The 21,728-nt window shown below is 42.9% G+C and overlaps 1 protein-coding gene across 3 annotated transcripts in view; it reads right to left on the bottom strand.

Annotated features, from left to right (window-relative positions):
* LOC122793445 (probable E3 ubiquitin-protein ligase HERC4) overlaps positions 1–21,728 on the bottom strand; it is a 1,684,714-nt gene that overhangs the window by 1,435,237 nt on the left and 227,749 nt on the right. For 2 of the 3 annotated variants that reach the window (XM_044061443.1, XM_044061444.1), the window contains exon 9: positions 18,182–18,306. The exons of the other annotated variant lie outside the window; for it this stretch is intronic. In XM_044061443.1, the coding sequence (XP_043917378.1) occupies positions 18,182–18,306 (125 nt within the window). The remainder of the gene's footprint in view (positions 1–18,181; positions 18,307–21,728) is intronic. 3 annotated transcript variants of the gene reach the window in all.

The raw sequence follows: 21,728 nt of genomic DNA, 5'->3' as shown, positions 1-21,728 counted from the left end.
TATAAAAGGGGCAAACAATTGATCAGACTTTCTGAAATCTTTAGTTCTCTGAAAAAAAATTTCATCTGCATATGCACGTCTAAGAAAAGAAGAGTCCTTTCTCCTCTTCTCTCTGGTTTTGGAAAGAAAACTGGCAAATTAATGGCTTGTTAAAGGATAGTAGTTCAGAAACCACCTTAGGCTTGAAGATAAGTAGGGTTACTGCAAAGGCATACCCTATGCTGGTTAAAAAAATAGGAAGGGTTCTTTGTACATAAATGTCTGTAGCTCAAAATTCTCTAGCAAAGGTAATAGCCATCAAAACACTGTCTTCCAGAAGAGAAAATGGAGGGCAGTAGAAGCAGTTACTTCAAAAGGTGTTAGGGTAAGGTGCATAGCTCTCAACCTTCCATCTCCAAAATGAGGAACACTAGCCCTCACAATGTGGAACAAATGGGCAAAATGTGGAACACATACTAATGGCTTACTAACAACTTCAACTAGGAAGGTCATAGGATGGTTAAAATATGCTGGTTTTACTTATAAAGAAGATCTTTTAATGAATTAATATGATTCATTTCTACTTACCATGGATTTCACTTAAAAAAATTCCTAACATTGAATGTGTGACAGGGTCTTTCAATGTGGAACATTGAGGAACTTTGAGGAACATGAACTTTTTAAGACCCCAAATGAGATATGTTCTTCGTAATGAGGTACACTTGAGAGGTATGGTAAGGTGTTAGGATTACAATTATTTTTTTTCTTGTACATAGTTGAGATCCTGTGGTGCGCCAGTCTCCTTTCTGGGTCTAAGATAAAGGATCCAACAGCAAGAGCAAAAACTCCAGGAGCTGGAAACACTGAGCAGATCTTCAGTAGTTTATACACAAAATAAAATAAGAACACGTTGAAGAAGGGCTTTGGCCTGAAAGCTTTGTGTTCTTAATGTAGTTTGTGAATAAACCACTGAAGATCTGCTAATCGTTTTCAGCTCCAAGAGTTTTTGTTCTTACTGATGGATACCTTACTTCTCCAGGAAGAGTTAACCTTAGTCTTGGTCCTGTTTGTTGTTGTTGTTCTAAGATGAAGCATTCTTTTTAGGGCCTATGATGTAAGGCTGAATCCATGTTTAGACAGGATGAAACAGCAGCAGCATGCACTTTGACAGATGTATGAGAGGCGAGAATTGTAAAGGTCTTATAGGCACTCCCATACTACAAACACTTTAATTTCGCTTGGGTCAAGGTTCCTGGACAAGTACTAGAGGGACAATCTTTTCCATTTAGCTAAGTAGAAATTTCTAGTACTTGGTTTCCTAAACTCTATCATAAGTTTAAGTAAATTCTTTTAGTACATGTGCCCGTCTGCAATCAATATGAAATCATCCAAGCTGTCAGCTTTTAGTATGGCCAGGTTGGACTCTTTGTTCTGAGTCAGTAGGTCTGCTTGCAGAGGCAGTTCTTGTAACTGCTCAGCAGAGTGAACCAATGTTGCCTTTGCCAAAATGGTGCTATAAGAATTACTTTTAGCTTTTCATCTTTTATTTTGAGTAGCACCCTGAGGATCAAGGGTATTGGAGGAAATGCATAAAAAAAAAAGACCAGTAAAGAGAGAAGGCATCTATTTCTGAAGTTGCTACCTTGTCTTGCTTATCTGTTTAGATGGGAGGTGAACAGGTCTATTTGTGGAACACCCCACATGCTGGTCAAATCCAGAGAGGCATCCATGTGTAACAACCATTCACTGGAGTCTGCTAGAGGTCTGATCAGCCTGTCTGCCAGAATATTTTGTAGGGAGAGAAAGCAGATGGCAACAAAAGTCATGCTGTCTTCAAAGATATTTTTTCATATCAGTCGCCATGTGTCTTCTTTATCTGGAACAAGGAAGAGTCTTGAGTAAAAGCCACATCCTTCCTCTCCATTTGGGACCTCATTTATGACCCCAGACTGCACCTTCTCTTGTAGAACTGTACAGATTAGGTGCACGTGGTCTTTTGGGATGGCTGGAATGCCCCTATCTTTTAGACAGCTAAAATGCCCCTTCCTTTTGGGATAGCTGGAATGCCCCTGCCCTTTGAAATCTCTTGGAACTGCAGTTCATAACTTTTTCTTGGAATGCCTAAGACTCACATATCTTAGGTGATGCCTTCCTAGTTTCTTACAAAGAAGGCTTCTTGTCTTACACATTTTCAAAGGGAGGAAAGCTCAGTGGCAGAAAGGCACTGGTTTGGGTTTTGCTTTTCATTCTATCTCTTGTTTTGGCCCCTTTTCCCTATGCAGACATACGATTTTCCTGCTTGAGATATAAAGGCCATGTCTTTGCTGGGTATATTCCTGCTGAATTTAGGTGCTTGAGATTGAAAAAGCTGCATCACAAACTGTATAGTCTTACCCTTTCATCCAGCAACTTGACACTTCTTGAGCAGCAGGGTTAAAAAATGAGATTCTTATCTAGTGTTGTGTTTAGGAGCTCCATCTTAACATGCTCTGGGAAGGGTATTGTCCTCTACTAGGCACTACTCTCGATAACAGATCATGTAGTTGCTGCATCATGGCCACATTTTTTGCAGTGCATGACAACATGAGACGAAAGGTCACAGTGATCAAATTTCTGGGGCATAGAGGGATAAAGCTCAGACAAAAGACCAGGTGACCAGGGTTCGATTAGTGGCTTAGGTGATTGATGGAGGATCAGGATGGGATAGGCATACCCATCCTGGGTAAGAGAGCGTCCCATCAGTGATGTTTCCCTTACACATAGTTGATAAGCACAGGGGGTGGAGTAGGGCATACAAAGAAAAGCCTGGATGTTAGCAAAGATGGCCAAAACCTCAGGATGACTGTTTCAAGCACTTATCCTGTATTTCCCTCTGCTCTAACCCTTATCTTCTGCAACAGGGATTGTTAGCAAGAAAGTAAGACAGATTGGCATTTTAAGATGCTGAGTACACAACCTTTTCCCAGATCTGTCGAGTTTTCCACTCCTCCTGTCATTGAGAATAGGGTTCTGGATGGAGCTAATCGTCCTTTGACTGAGTCCAAGGACAATACAGCTGGATCAGCAAAATTGTGTTTGTACAGGAAAATGTAGAAATCAGTAGCCCAATAAAAGGGATCAAGTTTCCTTGAAGTAGGGGAAAGAAAGTCTGGTTCTGTGGGTGCATTTATAAAAACATCTTCCAGGAAGTCTAGCACTGGAGTGATGGCTAGATGTCTGGGTTAAGGCTGGCCCATGTAGACTGTATCCCTAAGCTGGGATTCAGAGTACTCCTTATTCTCTCACTGGAAAACTTCCTTCATCATATGAAGGTTGTCTCAAAAGGAGAAGGGAGAACTCCTCTGGAGGTGAAGTAGAGGAAAGAGTGTCCTTGGTGCATGAATCACAGACAAAGGCAACAGGAATTTGGTCTACATAAGTCAGCTCCTCTGCTTCTGAGTCATGGGAGTCAGAATCTTTAGGAGGAGGTCCTACTTTTCTCTTTGTAGAAGGAGACACAAACACCTCTGAAATTCTAGTGTTTGGTTTTTTTAATTTCAAGAGGGACAGACCCACCTTTCTTTGTTGTGAACTCTTGAAGATACTAATACCTTTTATCAGTTGACTTCATGGTGAAATAGGCAAAATGCAAACAGAAGCCTTCATAACACCCTGGGTTAAGACAAAACAATCACTTGTTATGAATGTCTTGTCATTGTGGGTAAAGTGTTTCCAGCACATCTTGCAATTATTCACTTTAAAAACAAATTCAGAATCAGGGCTAGACTCACTATCAGGCATTCAGTTAAGTTAATAGCAACAAAAGCATTAAAAAATCCCCTTTGGGATACTTATCTGTTTTTTAGAAGGAGATCAAATGATGGACTCAGAGCACTGCAAAAACATATGGCTATGGCAACTGCATGACAAGAAAGATATGAAGACGGCACTGGTGGACACATCTTTTACATCACCGATGTACTTGTATCCTGGTGGAAGGATATACCAAAACAGTGGACTGCAACAGTGAGTACTATAATGAAAGTCATCTGTTACTCTGAAGTACATTAATAAAGTAAGTGCAGTTCATCAATGTGCTCTCATTGAGTGGTATTGCTATTTGCTGTAGCCATTTTGAATATTCAGTAAAAAATGAAAACTGAACAAATAGGCACATCATGGCTTGGCATCAGGTTTGGTTGTAAGCAAGGGACACTTGGATAATATAAACTCAGTATGAACATTATCACGGTTCAATGTAGCATACAGAAGCATTTTTTTTATTTCTAAAGAATGAAATGGAATGAATATCTAACTGGTTGTCTGACAGAACCCATATGGATAGAGTTGAAGCTGTCACGTCTGAAAGCAAAAAAGAATACCAGGGTGTTCCATATGGTTCAGATTTGTGCCCTCTCCTACTTGGCATATATTTTAGTGACCTTCAGGCCAGCACTCCTGATCTACGGTTAACTAAGTTTACAGATGACTGTTAACTGGGTGTTGTTATTTGATCTTCAACTGACTCACAATTTCTCCAACATGGGTAAGGCCATATCAACAATCGTTGCAAAGACAATGGTCTCATCTTTACAGTAAAAAATATAGCACATTTCATTTTGGTAAACAAAACTGTTTCACTTACCTCATAGGAGATGCACCCCTCCAGTGAGATACTGTTGTAAGGGATATGGGTACTCTTGTTGATAATTCCTTATAGTTTGACTACCATGTCTCCCACAGCAGTTCAGAAAGTGATTTATCTTGCTCATCTAATTTCTAAAGGCATCTCCAGTAGATCCAGAGAAGTCTTAATTCCCCTTTACTTATATTTCAGCAGACTCGTTATTGAATATACTGCACCTTTTGTCATATATTTGTCTAAACACATTACACAACTTGAGTAATGTCAGAGATTCATGACCAATATGATCAGTGGCCCCCAAAATCTTATTTATCATGAGAGACAGGCAGCCTTTTCTCTGTATTCTGTCTCTTACAGACTCCTCTAGCCTTTCAACCCATTAAATATTCAACACTATTTGACCTCCTATTCCTGTGCAGAACTAATGGTACATCAAATATTTGATTAAAGGAACTAAACCTTCATCAGCAAATAAATAAGACATAATGTGATAGATTCATATCCCAGTGTATCCATCACCTCTGGAACAAACTTCCAGTACCTGTCAAGCAGAGTGGTACCCTTGCCACCTTCAAGATAAACCTGGAAAATTGGAAGTACAGCCTCATATTCTCCACTGGTCTGTCTTACCCTCCCAGAGGCTAGAGGGAATATTTTAATAGGGATTTCTGGGCTAAGCTTGAAATGGTCTGCAGGCTGATGCCTAGTACTTATCTCTGAACCTATGAACCTATGAATCCAATGTGCCATTCTGTCTCTGCTGTGCCTGTTTTAATGACTTGACCCTTGGTCTTACAAATCACAGTGAACCTGGCTAACCTCATCTAGGTTACCAAAGGTTAACTCTGGAAACCTTCTAAGATTCCAGTCCAGAGATTTATGAACCTATGAACAGAACAAAAAAATATTATTTTCCCGCCTTTGCTGAACTAGATTATTCCAGATTTCAGGCTTTGCTGAATTCCGGACTGTGGTATAGTTTCCTGAGTTGCCCATATCCTTACTTGGATAGGAGGATGCTTCTCTGTTCACCAGTGAGAGTGGGGAGCTTTGAGCAGCCTATCTGTCCCTGGAAGAGTGTTCTCAGCCCTGAAACTAGTACCTTATTGGCCGTTTTGGGTTAACTCCCATCTCTTTCAGTTTCCATGCTTTAAAACCCATATTTGTGCAGTTTTGCGCCAGTATACAACTCAGCACAGCTCCTTGTGGTGTCCTGCAGAGTGATACAGGCAACAAACAGACCCAAGAGAGACTTTTCCAGATTTAAGTATTTTTTCTCTGTTTTTTTGCTCCGACTGCCTTTTCCCGCCTAAAAAGCGAGTTTCTAACTGAGCTGTGCTTTAAAAAGTTAAAATTGCATTGCCTTTCTGCATTTTACAGTTTTGTACTTGTTTTTCTATCATTTTAAGTTGTTTTTGTATTGTATAACTGTTGTAGGCTACACACTAAAGTGCGCTAGCCTGTTTATAGCATTTACAGTGATTTCTGAGTGTTTTTCTACTGTTTCCCGAAAAAAAATAAATAAATAAATAATATATTCTTTTTCCCCCCTTTGCTGAACTAGATTAGTCCAGATTTCAGGCTTTGCTGAATTCCGGACTGTGGTATAGTTTCCTGAGTTGCCCATATCCTTAACTTGGATAGGAGGAAGCTTCTCTGTTCACCAGTGAGAGTGGGGAGCTATGAGCAGCCTATCTGTCCCTGGAGGAGTGGTCTCAGCCCTGAAACTAGTAGCTTATTGGCTGTTTTGGGTCGGTTCCTATCTCTTTCAGTTTCCCTGCTTTAAAACCCGCATTTGCGCGGTTTTGCGCGATTTTGCGCATAGCGCAGCATCTTGCAGCGCTGCTTAAACAGGTTTAAACTATTCCCGGCTCCACAAAGTCTGCTCTTCACTTTTTCCCTTAGAACTGCTCTAAATCTCAAAATAAACACTCTATTTTCATTCTAAAGCCCTGCACTTGCTCGTATAAGTAATCTTACAGGTAAACACTAATAAACTTAAGCACTACACCCTCTTATACTCCTTTTAAGTACTTGCTCCCTATTGGTTCTTTCTGATCAGTCAATAAGTAGTTCCCTATACTATTCAGGCATGTCCAAAGGTCAGTTTCGGGTTTACTCCCCAGTCCATCTGGTGAATCTGGGAATCTTGAGGCAATGTTACAACTGCCTTATGTACACAGACCACCCTCTCCTCCTCCCAACAAGCTCAAATATATGTGAGAGATGCAACTATATAGCCAAACTGGAGGCTGAGCTCTCTCAACCCAGTACTGGCACAGCCAGTCAGGAGGAAAAGGTAACCACACACACCACAAATCCAGTCTCACAAAGACCTATCGCATCAGCAAACCAAACACATAAACACACAAAAACATACTCTGAGGCTCTAAACAAAAATCTGCCTAAGCAGCAGAGACCTCCAAAGCAGACATCCAAGCAACCCCTACCCTGCAACAATGCCCACGTGCTCACAAAGTCAGTGTGCCACACAGTCACAGCTCTTAAGGCTAAACAACACACCTAATACACTTGTAATAGGTGACTATTGTCAGACACACTGATGTCCCACTCACCAGACTGAACAGGAATAAGGTCACTGTAAGCTGCCTGTCAAGTGCCAGGATCCGCCACATAACACATGCACTCAGGTCACTCCAAAGCAAGTACGAATATGACTCCATCATTGTCCCTGCTGGTGTGAATGACCTGAGACGTACCTCCCTGGACTACATGAAAAGAGACATAGAGGAGCTCTCTGATCATGTAGCCCAGGCCGGTATGACCCTGACCTCACCAAGAATGATGCCACAGTGTAAAGACAAAATTATCAATTTTAACAACTGGCTAAAGTATTGGTGTCATTCAAAGGGGATCCAGTGTCTGTCAGCCTGGGATGACATGATCAACAAACCAAGTTGCTTCGCTAGGGACGGCTTGCACCTGTCACCCCTGGGTTTCCGAATACTGGCAAAGGCTCTTGTCTCCCCCATAGTGCCTTTTTTAGGCAAGGCTCAAAAGAAAAACCCACCTCCACAGACAACACAAAGAAAAAAAAACTAAGGGTAATGCTGCTCAATGCCATAAGTCTAAACCTCAAGATGCACACACTCGAGACTCTCCTCAGTATGGATAATATCGATATCTGTGCAGTAACAGAAACCTGGTTCAAGGCTCCCGAAAGCACCCCAACACTACCAGGTTATACTTCATACCATGCTTTTCGGCCCCAAAACTCGGACCGAACCACAAAAGGAAGGGGAGTATCCATATTCATCAAAGATACCACACCTCCAGGTTAGTGGCACTGCACGAAGCATTGAAGACCATCCATGTGCAACTAACAGTGGGCAAAACTGCCTTTCAGTTTGTAGCCTGCTACAGACCACCCTCCCAAACACAGGAACCCCACTCGGCTTTCCTGAGAACACTGGAGAATATGAAGGTCTCTCCAAACACCATTATATTGGGTGACTTCAACTACCCAAACATTGATTGGGAAAACTACTCAAGCCCCAACACCCTCACCCAATGGTTCCTAGAATTTATAAACTCAAATGCTATGGAACAGCTGGTCACCACTCCCACAAGAGGGGAAAAGTACAGTTTTGTACCTACCATAAATGTAGATGTCTGATAGGAATGCATCTTGATGGCTAAATTTGGATAAATGCCAATGTTTCCAAATAGTAGAGAAAAAACAACATAAAATAACATGTATGTATATATATACAAACAAATACACCATAGATCCCCAAGCTAGCTGAAGGATGGCATGCAGATGCATTCCTATCGGACATTCTATATTTATGGTAGGCAGTACAAACTGTACTATGTCCTTTTCAAGGATGCAGTCCTTACGAATACTACAGCTAAACTAGGGGGGAGGAAAAGCAGAGATTATGGTGATCTAGAGTATAAAGGTAAATTGTAATGCTTGGCAAATGTATGCACGGAGGTCCAAGCAGCAGCCTCTATAATCCTTGTGGAGTGAGGCCTGATGTTCTCTGGAGTTTTTCTTTCCATGGTAGAGTAACAAAATCTATATCCATTTGAGATTGTCTGTTTTGAAATGTTTTTTCTCCTTTCCCTTTCCTGTTGCATCCTCTACCAGTAGCTATCAGTTTTTCTATTGCCCCCTTGGTCCTCCAGTGTAGTAGCGTAATTACCTATGTAGTACATCTCAAGGTATGTACAGTCTTTCTCCCCGTTCTGTGGGTTGGGGAAAGAGATGGTAGGTGGTGGAAGATATTTAAAGACACTGATACCACTTAGGGCAAAAATGTGGGATTTGTTCTCATGGACACGGTGGTCTTATTCTGATGGACAGAAGGGTTGCACTGCCATTAATGCTCAGTTTGCAGACCTTCTTGTTGAGGTAGGATTACAGTAGGTTAGTCGGAGGAGGATAAGTATTGTAAAATCATATTGCTGCTGGTCTGGCTGCTGGTTGAAAGGGTAACATGTTTTTTTCCCATGCTGGCAACAATGGTGGTTTCGGGTTTCCTGGTATTTTTGGCTCTTTTACAGAAACTGTCTGAGCAGAGGGGATTAGAGAAGACAGAGTGATGCTGCAGTATTCTGTATTCTGAATAGCTTTTGATGCATGTATCTTGATGGAAGTAAAAGGACAGGGCCTGCATGAAGAGTTTCTGCTGGCACTATGGGATGTTGGGAAGTGTTTAATAGCGCCACATCTTCTCCTTTGCAGTACTCCAATGAGATATCTTTCCATTTTGCTGCATAATTCTTTTCTTGTTGAAGGTCTACGAGCCTCAAGGATTTATGTTCTAGGTTTTGGAGCCTCAAGGCTAATGTTAACATGTATAGGGCCCAGGCAGTTAGCTGCAGAGCGAGTTAGGTTTGATGCAGGATGAAGTTGTTCTGTAAGCAATAGCAATGGGATCAGGCAGTCCATATTTGTTCCCTTAGACAGCCTCGTAGCAATGGGTACCCAATGTTGTCTTGGCCAGTCTGGAGCTGGAGGTAATGATCCTCTTGGACGCCTCTTGATCTATCAAAGCACCTTTGCATCAGCGCATCAGTGGAATGCATAAGCTGTCAGGGTTTCCAACTGTTTTTCCAACTGAAGTCTTCCACAAGTTTCCAAAGCAAAGATGCAGAATTTTAGTTGGTGATTGAGGTGGCATGCAAATAAGCTCATCGGTGGTAATCCCCATTCTCTTGTGATGGTTTTGAAGATGTCCGGATGCATCCATTCGTGGGTCCGGGCTGGTGGTTTGCTTAAAATGTCATCCAGAATGTTTTTCCCCGTACAAAATTCGTTGTAACTGAATGTTGTAGCTCAGAGCCACATCCCATAGGAATGTAACCCAGCCGCATAGAGGATACATGGGAATGCGTTTCCCTTTGTTGATGTACCACATATGTTATTGTGTGTCTGTCCTTTGATGCAACTGACCTTCTTGGGTGAATGGGTCTGAAATGACTGATTGCCACCTCTTACTGCCAGCATTTTAGATTTATGCAGGCTAGGCACCAGCTTGGAGTCCATAAGCCCGTGCAGGGCGCACTTGTCTGAGCATGTGTGCCCCCAACCAAGGCCTGAGTAGCATCTGTGTGCCCCCAACCAATTGGTCTGTTGGCATCTGTCGCAAATGGTTTGGATTGGTTGACCTGAGCCCACCATAGAACTTTGTTTTCCAGGCATGTGGAGCCCACCATATTTTGGCTTAGGCTGTGCTGCTTAAAGGGGGACCACAAACTTTAGGTACCACTGTAGTCATATGCACACTGGCATGAGGGACCAAAATTATGTAGGATGCTATGATGCCTAGGGCTTGCAGTACTTTTCTGTGTGCAGTGGTCTGGCTTTGTTAATGCTTGCAGTACTTTTTCTAGTTGTTTTCTGGTTGCTTTTTGCTAATGCCAAATTTGATGTGTTTTGCTCTGCACCCAGAAGCAGTATTCTTGGGATGGAGTCAGCTTTCGACTTTTTATATTGACTGTATTATATAGGCTTGCAGAGTCAGCCTTGACTTTGTAAGTTGTCTGTTGGTTTGCTTTTGTTGTTCCGCTTGAATCATAGTCGCCCAGGTAGGGAGAATGCTGCTTTTGTTTGTTGCAATGAGCAATTACTGATGCTGTGGGGATGCCAGTGAACACCTAAAAGTCTGTAAGCCAAAAGGGCAATGTTGAGGCATGATAATTGAATGATCCCAAAAGAATCTTGAGCCAAGGCAATGCAAATTGGTCGTATAATGCAGGCATCGCAAGAAATCTGAGGTATCTTTGTGCCAAGACTCCTTGCCCAGCATGGGAAATAGTTTTTATGTAGGTCACAAGATTTTGAATTTTTGGAACAATGAGGAATGAAAGCTGCTGTAGGGTCAGCAATTTGAATCCATGGAACAATGAGTTCTTGGTACTGCAGTCATTCGGAGTAAAATCCTTTTCCCTTCCATTTAGACAGGTAATTCTTTCCACAGCTCATTCTAATAATCCTTAGGTCATAGATTGAGCTTCTGCCCTTGAGTAGGTGGTAGTAATAGTGAATATTCCTGGTGAGGCTTCTGCGGAACTCAGAACCTTGGTCTATAGTTTGCAAAATCCATTTATCTCTTTGTGAATGGAATGCTAGTTCTTTTGAAATAGTTATTATTTGCCTATGGGAAAAGTCGAAGAAAATTCTCAATGGAAGGGATAAGTTGATCAATTGTGGATTAGGTTATGGTTTTGTTTGGTGGCTGTGCTGCGTTAGTCTGGTTGTTGGCCTTTAAGCACTGGCCCTGGCTAGGCGGCACCCCCCGGATTGCCTTCTGGGCTTGAACACCTTATCCCTGCCCCTCTGGGTCTGGTTTCCTGTCCAGAAAGGACCAATTTTGCCTCTGCCAGTTCTGCTAAACCTTGGAGGTTGAAAACTTGTAAGAAATCTTTCTTCACTGTTTGTACAGATTTTTGAACTTCCATCTTCTTTAGTACTATTTGTAGAAACCAAATAAATTGAAACTTTTTACCCCCCATCTCTCTAAGGATCCTCCTCCCCTTTCAGGGGGTTTTAGCAGTATGTAGTTGCTACAGCTTTAGACCCTGGAGATAGTCTCTGGATGCACAAAGGAGTAGAGCATAAATGGTGATGTGTGTCGGGACGGGGTAGAACCCTATCCGGGCTTATGAGGGGAGGGAGTATGAATCAGGAGCAGTGCAAATCATTAAATGCATCATCACAACAGAAGGTAAAGCTAAAGAGCTAAGGTATGTAAGCAAATGTAGAAAGGTTTTAAGCCTTTTTCTACGGAGTCTGAGAAATCCCCTGCTGCTGAAATTGTTCCATCTCATAGCATGCTTTCCAAAGCAGGAAAATTCCTCAGGAGAATTCCTGAGGAAATGGACTCTTCAGCATCAGAGTCTTCCGTGGAAGTAAGGAGCCTCGGAGGTCTGTATGTTCTGAGTCATCAGAGAGGAGCATCCTGTGGATACTGGTTCAGAATGCTCTGGAGCTGGTTCTCTGGAGGTGGGATGAGAGGCTCTGCTCTGGGCAGGAGGCTGGCCACTTCTGGATGAGGAAATGAAGATCAGCCATGAAAGCATATGGGAACTGGAGCTGGGCCTGTGAGAGTTTAACAACAGGCACCGCTTTTAGCTTTAGCTGTTTTGGCAAAGGAGCAAAGGGAGGCATGGCTGCACATGGCCTAGCAGCTCCTAGCTCCTCAGGGTTGAAATATCAAGGGAATAGTGTCTGTGTCCTCCTGAGAAACGCAAAAGAAGGTTGGATTTCAATTCACAGAATAGAAAGAGACCTCGGTAGAGTAGAAGGCATTTTAGGCCGGAAGGAACCGCTTACCTTTCGGTTTCAGCTGAAACGAGACACTTTCGTCGGATTGGCTTAACACAGTTTCAGCGAAGCCGCTGGACGAGATGTCGGTCGGTAATTTGTCGTTTTGGTAATTTAATGAAGTCGGAGGGTCGGCCCGGCATGATATAAAGCAAAATCAGAGCGAAAATCGACGCTCTGCTGGCCCGACCGTTAAATAAGCGTCCATTAAAAAAGCACAAGGCTAGACAGAAGCTGCTACATCGTGGTCTGGGCCTAAACAGTAAGAAAAAGAGTAAGAGTGAGGCTCTTTATGAGGTAAGCCATTCCCACATTCACTTTTCTTATTCACTTGAGTCTGACATCGGCTGAGGCAGAAGAAAGAGTTTCCAGCGGGGTAAGCAGTAGAAGTCTTAGTAGTGGTGATTGTAGAAATCTCTGGTTCTGACCGACTAGCCGGCACTTGCAAAAGAAAGACTGAGGCGAAACCCGCGGCAAGAAAGACTGAGGAATGATGTCGGCTGATGCCTTAAAACAACTGCAGCTATGGCGCCGTTCGGACTTCCAGACTTTGGGAATCAGTAGACCAGACTTTTGGAATCCGACTGACGAGAAGGGCTGCCTGGCGACAGAACTGCCATTTGTAAGGGCACCCCATCTCTAAGGATCTGGATCTTTCTTGAGGGGGGGTGGGGTTTTAGCAGATGTAGTTACAGCTTAGGACCTGGGAGATAGTCTCCTGATCTGCAAAAAAGGAGCCTTACAATGAGATGATGGGTCCGGACCCGTAGAACTCATCATTTTTAGTAGGGGAGGTAATGAATCAGAGCAGTGTAGTGCATTAAATGCACTATCTATCTGCAACAGAAAGAACAGGTAGAAGGAAGGTAGGCCTATGGGCAAATGTAGAAAGAAATGGTTTTTCTGGAGTCTGAGAACTTGAGAAACCTTTTGCCCCTTGTTCCCCATAGCATGCCCCTCATAGCATGCAAAAGCCCTCCCAAAGAGGTTGAAGGAATGGACTCCCCAGCATCAGAGTTCAAGGGGAATGGGTCTAAGTAAGGGAATAAGGACCTTTCTGAGGGTTCCCATGTTCTGAGTCATCAGGTGGATCAGGGGGCCTGCCTAGGCCTCTTCTGAGGGTCTCGAGAGGTCTCTGAGAGGATGAGGCTGGATGAGGCCTGGATCAGAAATGAGATCCCTGTGTCAAAGAAAGCATATGGAAGCGCCAAAGAACCGAGAGGGGGAGCTAATGGGGGCCATGGAAGTTTTAGCTGCTTTGGCACCGTTTTTAGCTAATAGACATGGCTGCAGGAGGCAAAGGCAGCTCCACGCAGGGCTGAAGCATCCCCAGAAGCTCTGAAATATCATTCCTGGAGAAATCCAATAGTGTCTGAGATTTCAGAAAAGAAGGTTGATCGTGGCCAGAAGAGGCCTCGGCAGAAGGCATGTTTTCGCCGGGAAAGGTTTAGATCGGGTTTCCAGCTGGAAACCTAGATACTCTGTTGAGTTGGTTTAACCGCCGTTTTAGCCGAAACTGGCGACCGCGAAAGTGTCATCCTTTTCTCGCGCTTTAGATTTGTAGTCGGAGGTCCCCAATGGCATGGATATACAAAATCAGAGCCAGAAAACGTTCTCAAAAATTGTTCTGACGTAATTCTGAATTCATGCTCAGAAGCACAGCTGTATAAGCTGCAGTTAGGTGGGTCTGGGTTAAAAATGTAAGGTAAGCAGTAAGAGGGAAATCTGTGGTAAGGTATTTGTTTCCCGTTAGCCAGTTATTCACTTTTCTGACATCGGCTGAGTAAGAAAAGAGTCCCCAACGTTAGCGGCAAGAGTAGAAGTTCAAGTAGTACTTAGCTTCATTTTGCCCTGACCGACCGGCACTGGTGCAGCCAGCTTGGCTTTGGGCGCCACGCAAGAAAGATACCGTCGCCGAGATGGCGCCGACTGATTTTTACATCTGTAAAACTGCAGCTATGACGCTACCGTGAAGTGGCGACCATGATCGCCGGGTGAAGTGCCATTTTGGAACCCCTGATCAAGGCGCTGCAAGATCGAAGGATCTGATTCATTTGTAAGGACTGCAGATGCATCCTTGAAGGACATCATATTGGACCTGGTCATCACCAACATGGGGTCTCTATGTTCCACACCAGAGGTATACCCCTCATTGGTAAGATCAGACCATAAATTAATCTCACTGGACATCCATATTCTGTCCCCACCCCCAGCCAAGGAAACCACGGTGAAGAACTTCTCAAAAGCAAACTTCACACTTCTCAAAATCAAGGTGGAATCCTTCAAAGCCCCGGGGCCAGTGGAAAATATGGCCCAAAACTCAGAATCCTTCACAAAAGCATTCTATGGACACCTACAGGAATGCATGGAGCATGCTATCCCAAATAAAACCAAGACTCACTCCTCCAAAGGCAGGATACCTGTCTGGTGGACCCCAGCCATAACAGAAGGAGAAAGCTACTACATGATAGAGCAAAATCCCAAAAAGGGAAGGCACCTCTGATCAGTACTAGCAAGAAACTATGATCCCTCATAAAAATCATCTAAGGCCAGCTTCGAAAGAAAAATTGCACAAGACAATAAAGATAATCACAAGGCCTTCTTTAGTTATGTCAGGAACCTGGGATGCAACTCCCAGATATGCTCTGAGTTGGTGCAAAATGACAAAAAAATACACTGAACCCACAGACATTGCCAACATCCTGGCAGAAAGGTTCAGTGCAAACTTCTCTCCCTGTTCCCCCCCCAAAAGAGCAAATGTCTATCCCAACAGAGTGTACCCTCCCTGAGATCACAGATGCACAGGTGAGAGCTGCCCTCTCCAAAGCAAAAAACACAGCATCAATGGGACCAGACGGTGTCCCGGGCTGCGTCTTACACGAGCTCCAAGAAGAACTAAACCCTCACAAAAAGTCACTGTTCAATCTCAGCCTTACTACAGGATATGTACCCAAGGAATGGCATACAGCAACAGTGGTCCTGCTCCACAAAGGTGGTGCCACAACGGACCCCAGAAACTATCGCCCTATAAGCCTGACTAGCCTGGTCTGCAAGGCTATGGAGCGTATCATCATGGAAATCATAAACAAAGACATTGGGAACCTCCAGACAATGGATCCTACCCAATTCGGCTTTGTTAAGGGTAGATCTTGCCTCTTGAACCTGGTCGACTTCTTTGAAACAGTTACCAAAGCCATAGATGAAGGGAAGGTAGTCCACACAGCCTACCTGGACCTCGCAAAAGCCTTTGACACAATACCCCACTCGGGCATCATAAATAAGCTCACCAGCTTAAATATCAACCCCTAAGTCACAAGATGGGTTGCAAACTGGCTCAGGGATAGAACCCACATGGTCAGAATTGCAGGTGTTATGTCAGACTCTAAACCAGTTACAAGTGGTGTCCCACAAGTCTCAGTCCTGGGACCTCTCTTGTTCGGTATAGATTTCTATGAGGTACAGGCTAACATGGGTGGACTATGGCTGACCAAGTTCACAGATGACTGCAAATTGGGTGCCATAATTGACTCTCCAGCTGACACAAGCATCCTCCAAAAGGGTCTCACAGAGACGGATAACTGGTGCCAGAGCCATGGCCTAAAGTTAAATGCCAAAAAGTGCATAGTCATCCCCTTTGGGAAAAACAAAGTGCCCACAAATTACCACATAGGTGGTAATCCATTAAGTACGGAAGAAGTAATTAGGGACTTGGGGACCCAAGTAGACAGCAATCTCTCCTTTGACAATCATGTTGCCAAAGTGGTTAGAAAGACCGTCTATATAGCCCACCTTATCACGAAAAGGTTCACATCTAGATCAAGAGAGATCATTGTGCCCCTCTACTCATCACTTATCAGGCCCATAATTGAATACAATGCCCCATTTGGGATGTACCTTACCCGACACCTGCAGCAACTGGAAAGACCCCAAAAGTACCTCACCAAGAGGATCAAGGGACTCAAACAGATGCCCTATGCAGTTCAGCTAAAGAAACTCCAGCTCTACTCAGTTGCGTACCACCTACTCAGAGGCGATCTGTGTCTGACGTATAAAGCCATGTCCAACCCAGAATTAATGGACATGCTCCACCTCAGGAAATCCAAATCCCTTAGAGCTACACGCTCCAGGGACTTGAACCTCAGCACAGAAATAAATAGGACATGCTGGAGGACAGATTCATATCCCAGAGGTTCCCCTCACTCTGGAACAAAATCCCAATCCATGTTAGGCAGAGCCCCTCACTGACCCTCTTCAAGAGAAATCTTGACGAATGGATGGGAGATCATAAGTTTACCCCTGGGATCTCTTCTGTGTCCCTGCTAGACAGAGGTACAGTAAACTAACCATAATAGGGCTACCTTCTGTGACCTACTAATACAGAGGCACAGTCAACTAATCTAAAAGGGTGGCGAAAGCCAAACACACTCTGGCTAGGCTTATAAATGCCCTAGGGCAGATAGCCTCATATCAACCTATGAACCTGTGAACCTATGTGTTAGACCCTAAAGTGGTCCAGTTTTAGCACTAACATTTGATCAGCAACAAGTCTAAAACCTGTATCACTATTCTAAAAGGAATGCTTCCTAGCTTTAGCCATGGTATCACTTCTGTTCTGGATTCTTTAAAATTGAGATGTCATGCAACCTGCAAAACTGCTACTTTGACTTAAATATATATTGCTTCACACAAATATGTTTTCCCTCGTCCATGAATCTTGTGGAAATGTAGTACTTTACTTACATGAACAGATAAGGGATGGCCAAGGGTGAGTAGCAAATTAAAGGAACAGCTGGATAAAGGTAACATAAAGGGATTCAATGTAGCAGGATACAGCATCAGAAATAAAGACTCCATTATAAATTAGCAAAACTTGGACAGAAAAAGAAAATAATGGAGTAAAACATTGTCAAAGGAACCAGAAAACATTAAGTTTAATTAAACAAGTTTAATAAACGTTGGATATAATATGGTGGTAAGAACTTTCACAGTTAGCTTCATCAGATCATTAAAATGTTTAACATAAAGGGAGCTTCATAGGTAGCTCAGCCTGTTTCTGTAGCAGCACTCCTGGGGCATTTATGATAGAAAGGTTAATACAGGCTAATAAGCAGCTTTAGCAAAGGTACAGGGCAAGAAGGAGATCCAGGCCTGGGCATTGCCTTCTTGGTTAGCAAATGTCTGGATTTGGCTGCCAGATCTGGCAAGGAAATGTTGGGGTTTTATGGTGGTTTTACTGGGGCAATAATATAGGGCTGGCCCTCTCTTACCAGTGTGATAGGAAAATAGGGGATGTCCCATTCAGAATCATGGATCTAGAGAAGCCATGCTCTGAGAACATAGCAGTGCCGGGCTTAGGGAACTGCAGTCTCTTTCTCACCTGGCAGACGTTTCTAATTAGTAGAATAAAGGACAGTTACCTTATTCTCAAATTTCATACAGGCTGATGGGTTGTCATATGAAAGGACGGTCTTGAAACAGGGCTGGAAAACTAATACTTTACTTTGAATGAAGTACAACATGGATGACCAGGCTTAGGAGTAGGGCTACAAAGAGAGATTCTACATTATGTTGAATAACAGCATCATGTTTACTACAGAAAAAGATATCTTAAAACCAAAATTTAATATATTAAATAGCATTTCATCGGGTATCAAAACATAACAGTTCATCTTTAAATGTGATTATACTAAGCTAACCAAAATACACAATATCTTTCCCTCACTATGCTGTGATGACTATTATAACTCAAAATTCATTTGAAATACATTATAAAATATAATTACCTCTTTATCTTCATTCTTTTCTTGTTATCAGTGTTATTAATCCATTTTTGCACTGTTCCATCATTTAATATAGCAATCCTTTTGTTCATACTGTTTGCAAACTGGTCTTCAGAAATACTGCAGTTCTGTTAAATAAACACATACGACTTCAAAGTGAGGCATACAGGTGAAATAATCCCTCTACCTAAATGCACTATCTCTGTCAAAATTCTTTTGCAGTCAGCAGTATTCAAAAGCTACAAGGAGCATAATATTTGCAATGGAGACATCTCATAATTTAAGCTTTTTGTGTCTTTTATCGAGTTAAAACTTATACAAACTAATATTTAAATTTGTTTTACTTATTTATTTTATGGCATTTGTTTACTGGGATAGTCCACTGGACCATAATAAGCCCATTTTCAGTGTAGGCCCAGGGAAGAAAAGCTCCAAAAAATACAAGTACATATAACAAACGTACAACAAATATAAACTGTAGATAGCAAAACAGAAGAATATGCAGGTTACTTTAAAAGATTCATTATACATATGAATGTATATACATATGGACACATCTTAAACAGACAAACAATAATCAAATGAGCAGATTAGAATGTACATTTAGCACCTGGAAGTTAACAAATTCATAGGAAATAAAGGTAAAATTTACAGGTAATTTGTCAATACATACAAATGTATGCAGGCTGTGATGACCGTGCCCTGGCCCAGCAATCAAGGAGCCTCAATCCTTACCACTAACACCAGGGAGGTAGTCTACTAGAGGAGGAAAGGATAACTAATACACACAGCAAAGTACAATTTCCCTTAAGTGCACACAGAGATCACAGTCAGTCTGGGGCTGGCTGCTCCCTTGCTCATGAGGTCCCCAATAAGACTCCCCACTGGCACAGCTATAGGGTCCAGGTCTCAGCCTAACTGGGCAATCTAGAACCTCCAGTAACCTCTCTGTCCAACCAGCGCTTCATGTCCCTGCCCAAGTAGTTGACACAACACACACACACTTTGAGATAAGTATTTATACAACTTCATAGACACTCCCGGGAAAGGCTGACACAGATTCTCCAGCTGTGCCCCTTTACCCAGACTATATGGTAGTAATTACTGCCACCTCCCAGTTAATAATATCAGCTATTAAAAGGCCCTTAAAAGGGTGTCCAATTATTACTGTGCAATATTATTATCCAATGGTAATGTGACTATACAGTCTAAGGCTTATTGGAAGGGCTTAGACAGTAAACTCTATAAATATATAATGTACTCTAAAGCATACTTCATCTCTACACAAAGCAGCCACAGGTAGAAGGTTTTAAAAATATTTAATAATAAATAATTAAAACACAAGACAAATCTACTATACCACAGAGGTATCTAAGAGTTCACAGATCACAGAAACTTAAAATAATATTGTAGGAAAGATCTGATTACACAGAAAAATACTTAATCTAACTTTCTAATCTTAGAGAAGACACATTGCTACAATCCTACTTACATACATAAAGAGCATAGGCAATGCTGGTAAGTTAGATGTCCAGATCAAAATGCCTCCAGGTCTCTTGTGAGAAATAGTATTTAAACATTACTAACAAACATGTCTCTAAGGCCCTCCCAAAATTACATCATTTTTGGCACTTAGGTTTTCCCAGTATTCATATTGCATCATTTTAGCACCTGGTCTGAGTTATCAGGCCACAAACTGCATTATTTAGCAATCTAACACCTCCTCAGAAACTTACAACAATACAAGACATCTCACATGTATATACTAACAGAAACTAAAGCAATAAAAGCACCTTCCACATCTAAATTCTAGTCATAAACTTTAGCCTTAAAACAACGGGCATGAAATCTTTATCCAGCCGCCCTCGGGCCAAATTCTAACATGAAAGGATACAACATGCTTCACTGGGCCAGTAGAGTGCAATGTTGTCACATATTTTGCAGTTCCAAATTTCACAGTGTTTTCTTACATTTAAAAAAACAAGCCTGCATTTTACCTTTATTTATAAGGTTGATAGAATTATATATTAAATTCTATTTGACTAGGCTGACAGCCTTCGCCCATATCTCCCCAATCATCACATAACCCCCCCCACCCCACCCCCGGGGAACTCAAGCAAGTATTTCAAGTGCCCCTTGAGAGACATCGCTTGAGAGTGTCAGGTCTATCTGGCTGTACCTCACCCCATTCCCTGTCTTGAGAGCCCATCTGCATTGGCATTGCTACTCCCACTGCGGTGCTGCACCAACGTATCATATGTTTGCAACCCCAGACTCCATCTTAGCAATTTGGTATTTTGCTGACTGATTCTGTTTAACCATGTTAGAGGGTTGTGATCTGTCATCTGAGTGAATTTTCTTCCATACAGATAAGGCTGAAGCTTTTGTAGTGAACACACTATGGCTAGACATTCCTTTTCTACCGATGCATAGCATTCCTCCCTGGGTTGGAGCCTAAGACTGAGATAAACCACTGGGTGCTCTTCTCCCTCTGAAGAAAGCTGGCTAAGTACAGCCCCCACCCCACAGTTTGAAGCATCCACCTGCACAACAAAGTCTTTGCTGTAGTCTGGACTGGCTAATACAAGGGGTCCTCCTAAACTTCCTTAAGCTTCTGAAATGCCTGCTCACATTCTGTGGTCCACACTACCTTATCTGGCTTGTTCTTCTTTGTCAGGTCTGTGAGGGGAGCAGCTATGGTACTATAATTGGGAACAAACTTTCTGTAGTACCCTGCTGTCCCTAAGAATGCCCTCACCTGCTTTTTGGTAACAGGTGCAGGCCATGCCTGAATAGCTTCCACTTTGGCAGGTTCTGGCCTTATCTTACCACTCCCCACTCTATGCCCTAGGTAGGAGACCTCTGCCATACCCACCTGACATTTGTTTGGCTTAATGGTCAACCCTGCCCTCTGTAGTCTGCCCAGCACCTCCCTGACATGCTGAAGGTGCTCTTGCCAGGAATGTCTGTAGATAGCAATCTTATCCATGTAAGCAAGGGTAAACCCTCCTGCTCCTGCTAAGATATGATCTGACAGCCTCTGGAAAGTCGCTGGGGCATTCTTCATCCCAAAGGGCATCTTTGTGAACTCATACAAGCCCAAAAGGAGTCACAAAGGCTGACTTCTCTCTAGCACTGGGAGTCAAGGGCACCTGCCAGTAACCCTTGGTAAGATCAATGGTTGTAAGATACTTAGCCCCACCCAGCTGCTCTAGGGCTTCATCTGCCCTAGGCATGGGGTAAGCATCCGACTCTTATGTGACTATTTTATTTCCTGTAATCCACACAGAACTTGTTGCTGCCATCCTTCTTTGGCACCAACACCACTGGCGAGGCCCAGGGACTGTTGGACTCTTGAATCACCCCTAGTTCCAACATCTCCTGTACCTCCTCCTTCAGAGTCTGTTTGACTCTCTCAGGCACCCTATAAGGGGCCTGCCTGATAGTCCTTTGGGGTTCTGAATCCATCTGGTGCTGTACCAGGTGGGTGCTCCCTGGTTTCCCATTGAACACGCCCCCAAACTCCTGCAACACTGCTCGGATTTCTCGA

The sequence above is a fragment of the Protopterus annectens genome, chromosome 2.part0 (assembly GCF_019279795.1).
Source record: "Protopterus annectens isolate FY-2018-M chromosome 2.part0, PAN1.0, whole genome shotgun sequence".
NCBI classification, from domain to species: domain Eukaryota; kingdom Metazoa; phylum Chordata; order Ceratodontiformes; family Protopteridae; genus Protopterus; species Protopterus annectens.
This window is presented reverse-complemented; position numbering and strand designations above follow the sequence as displayed.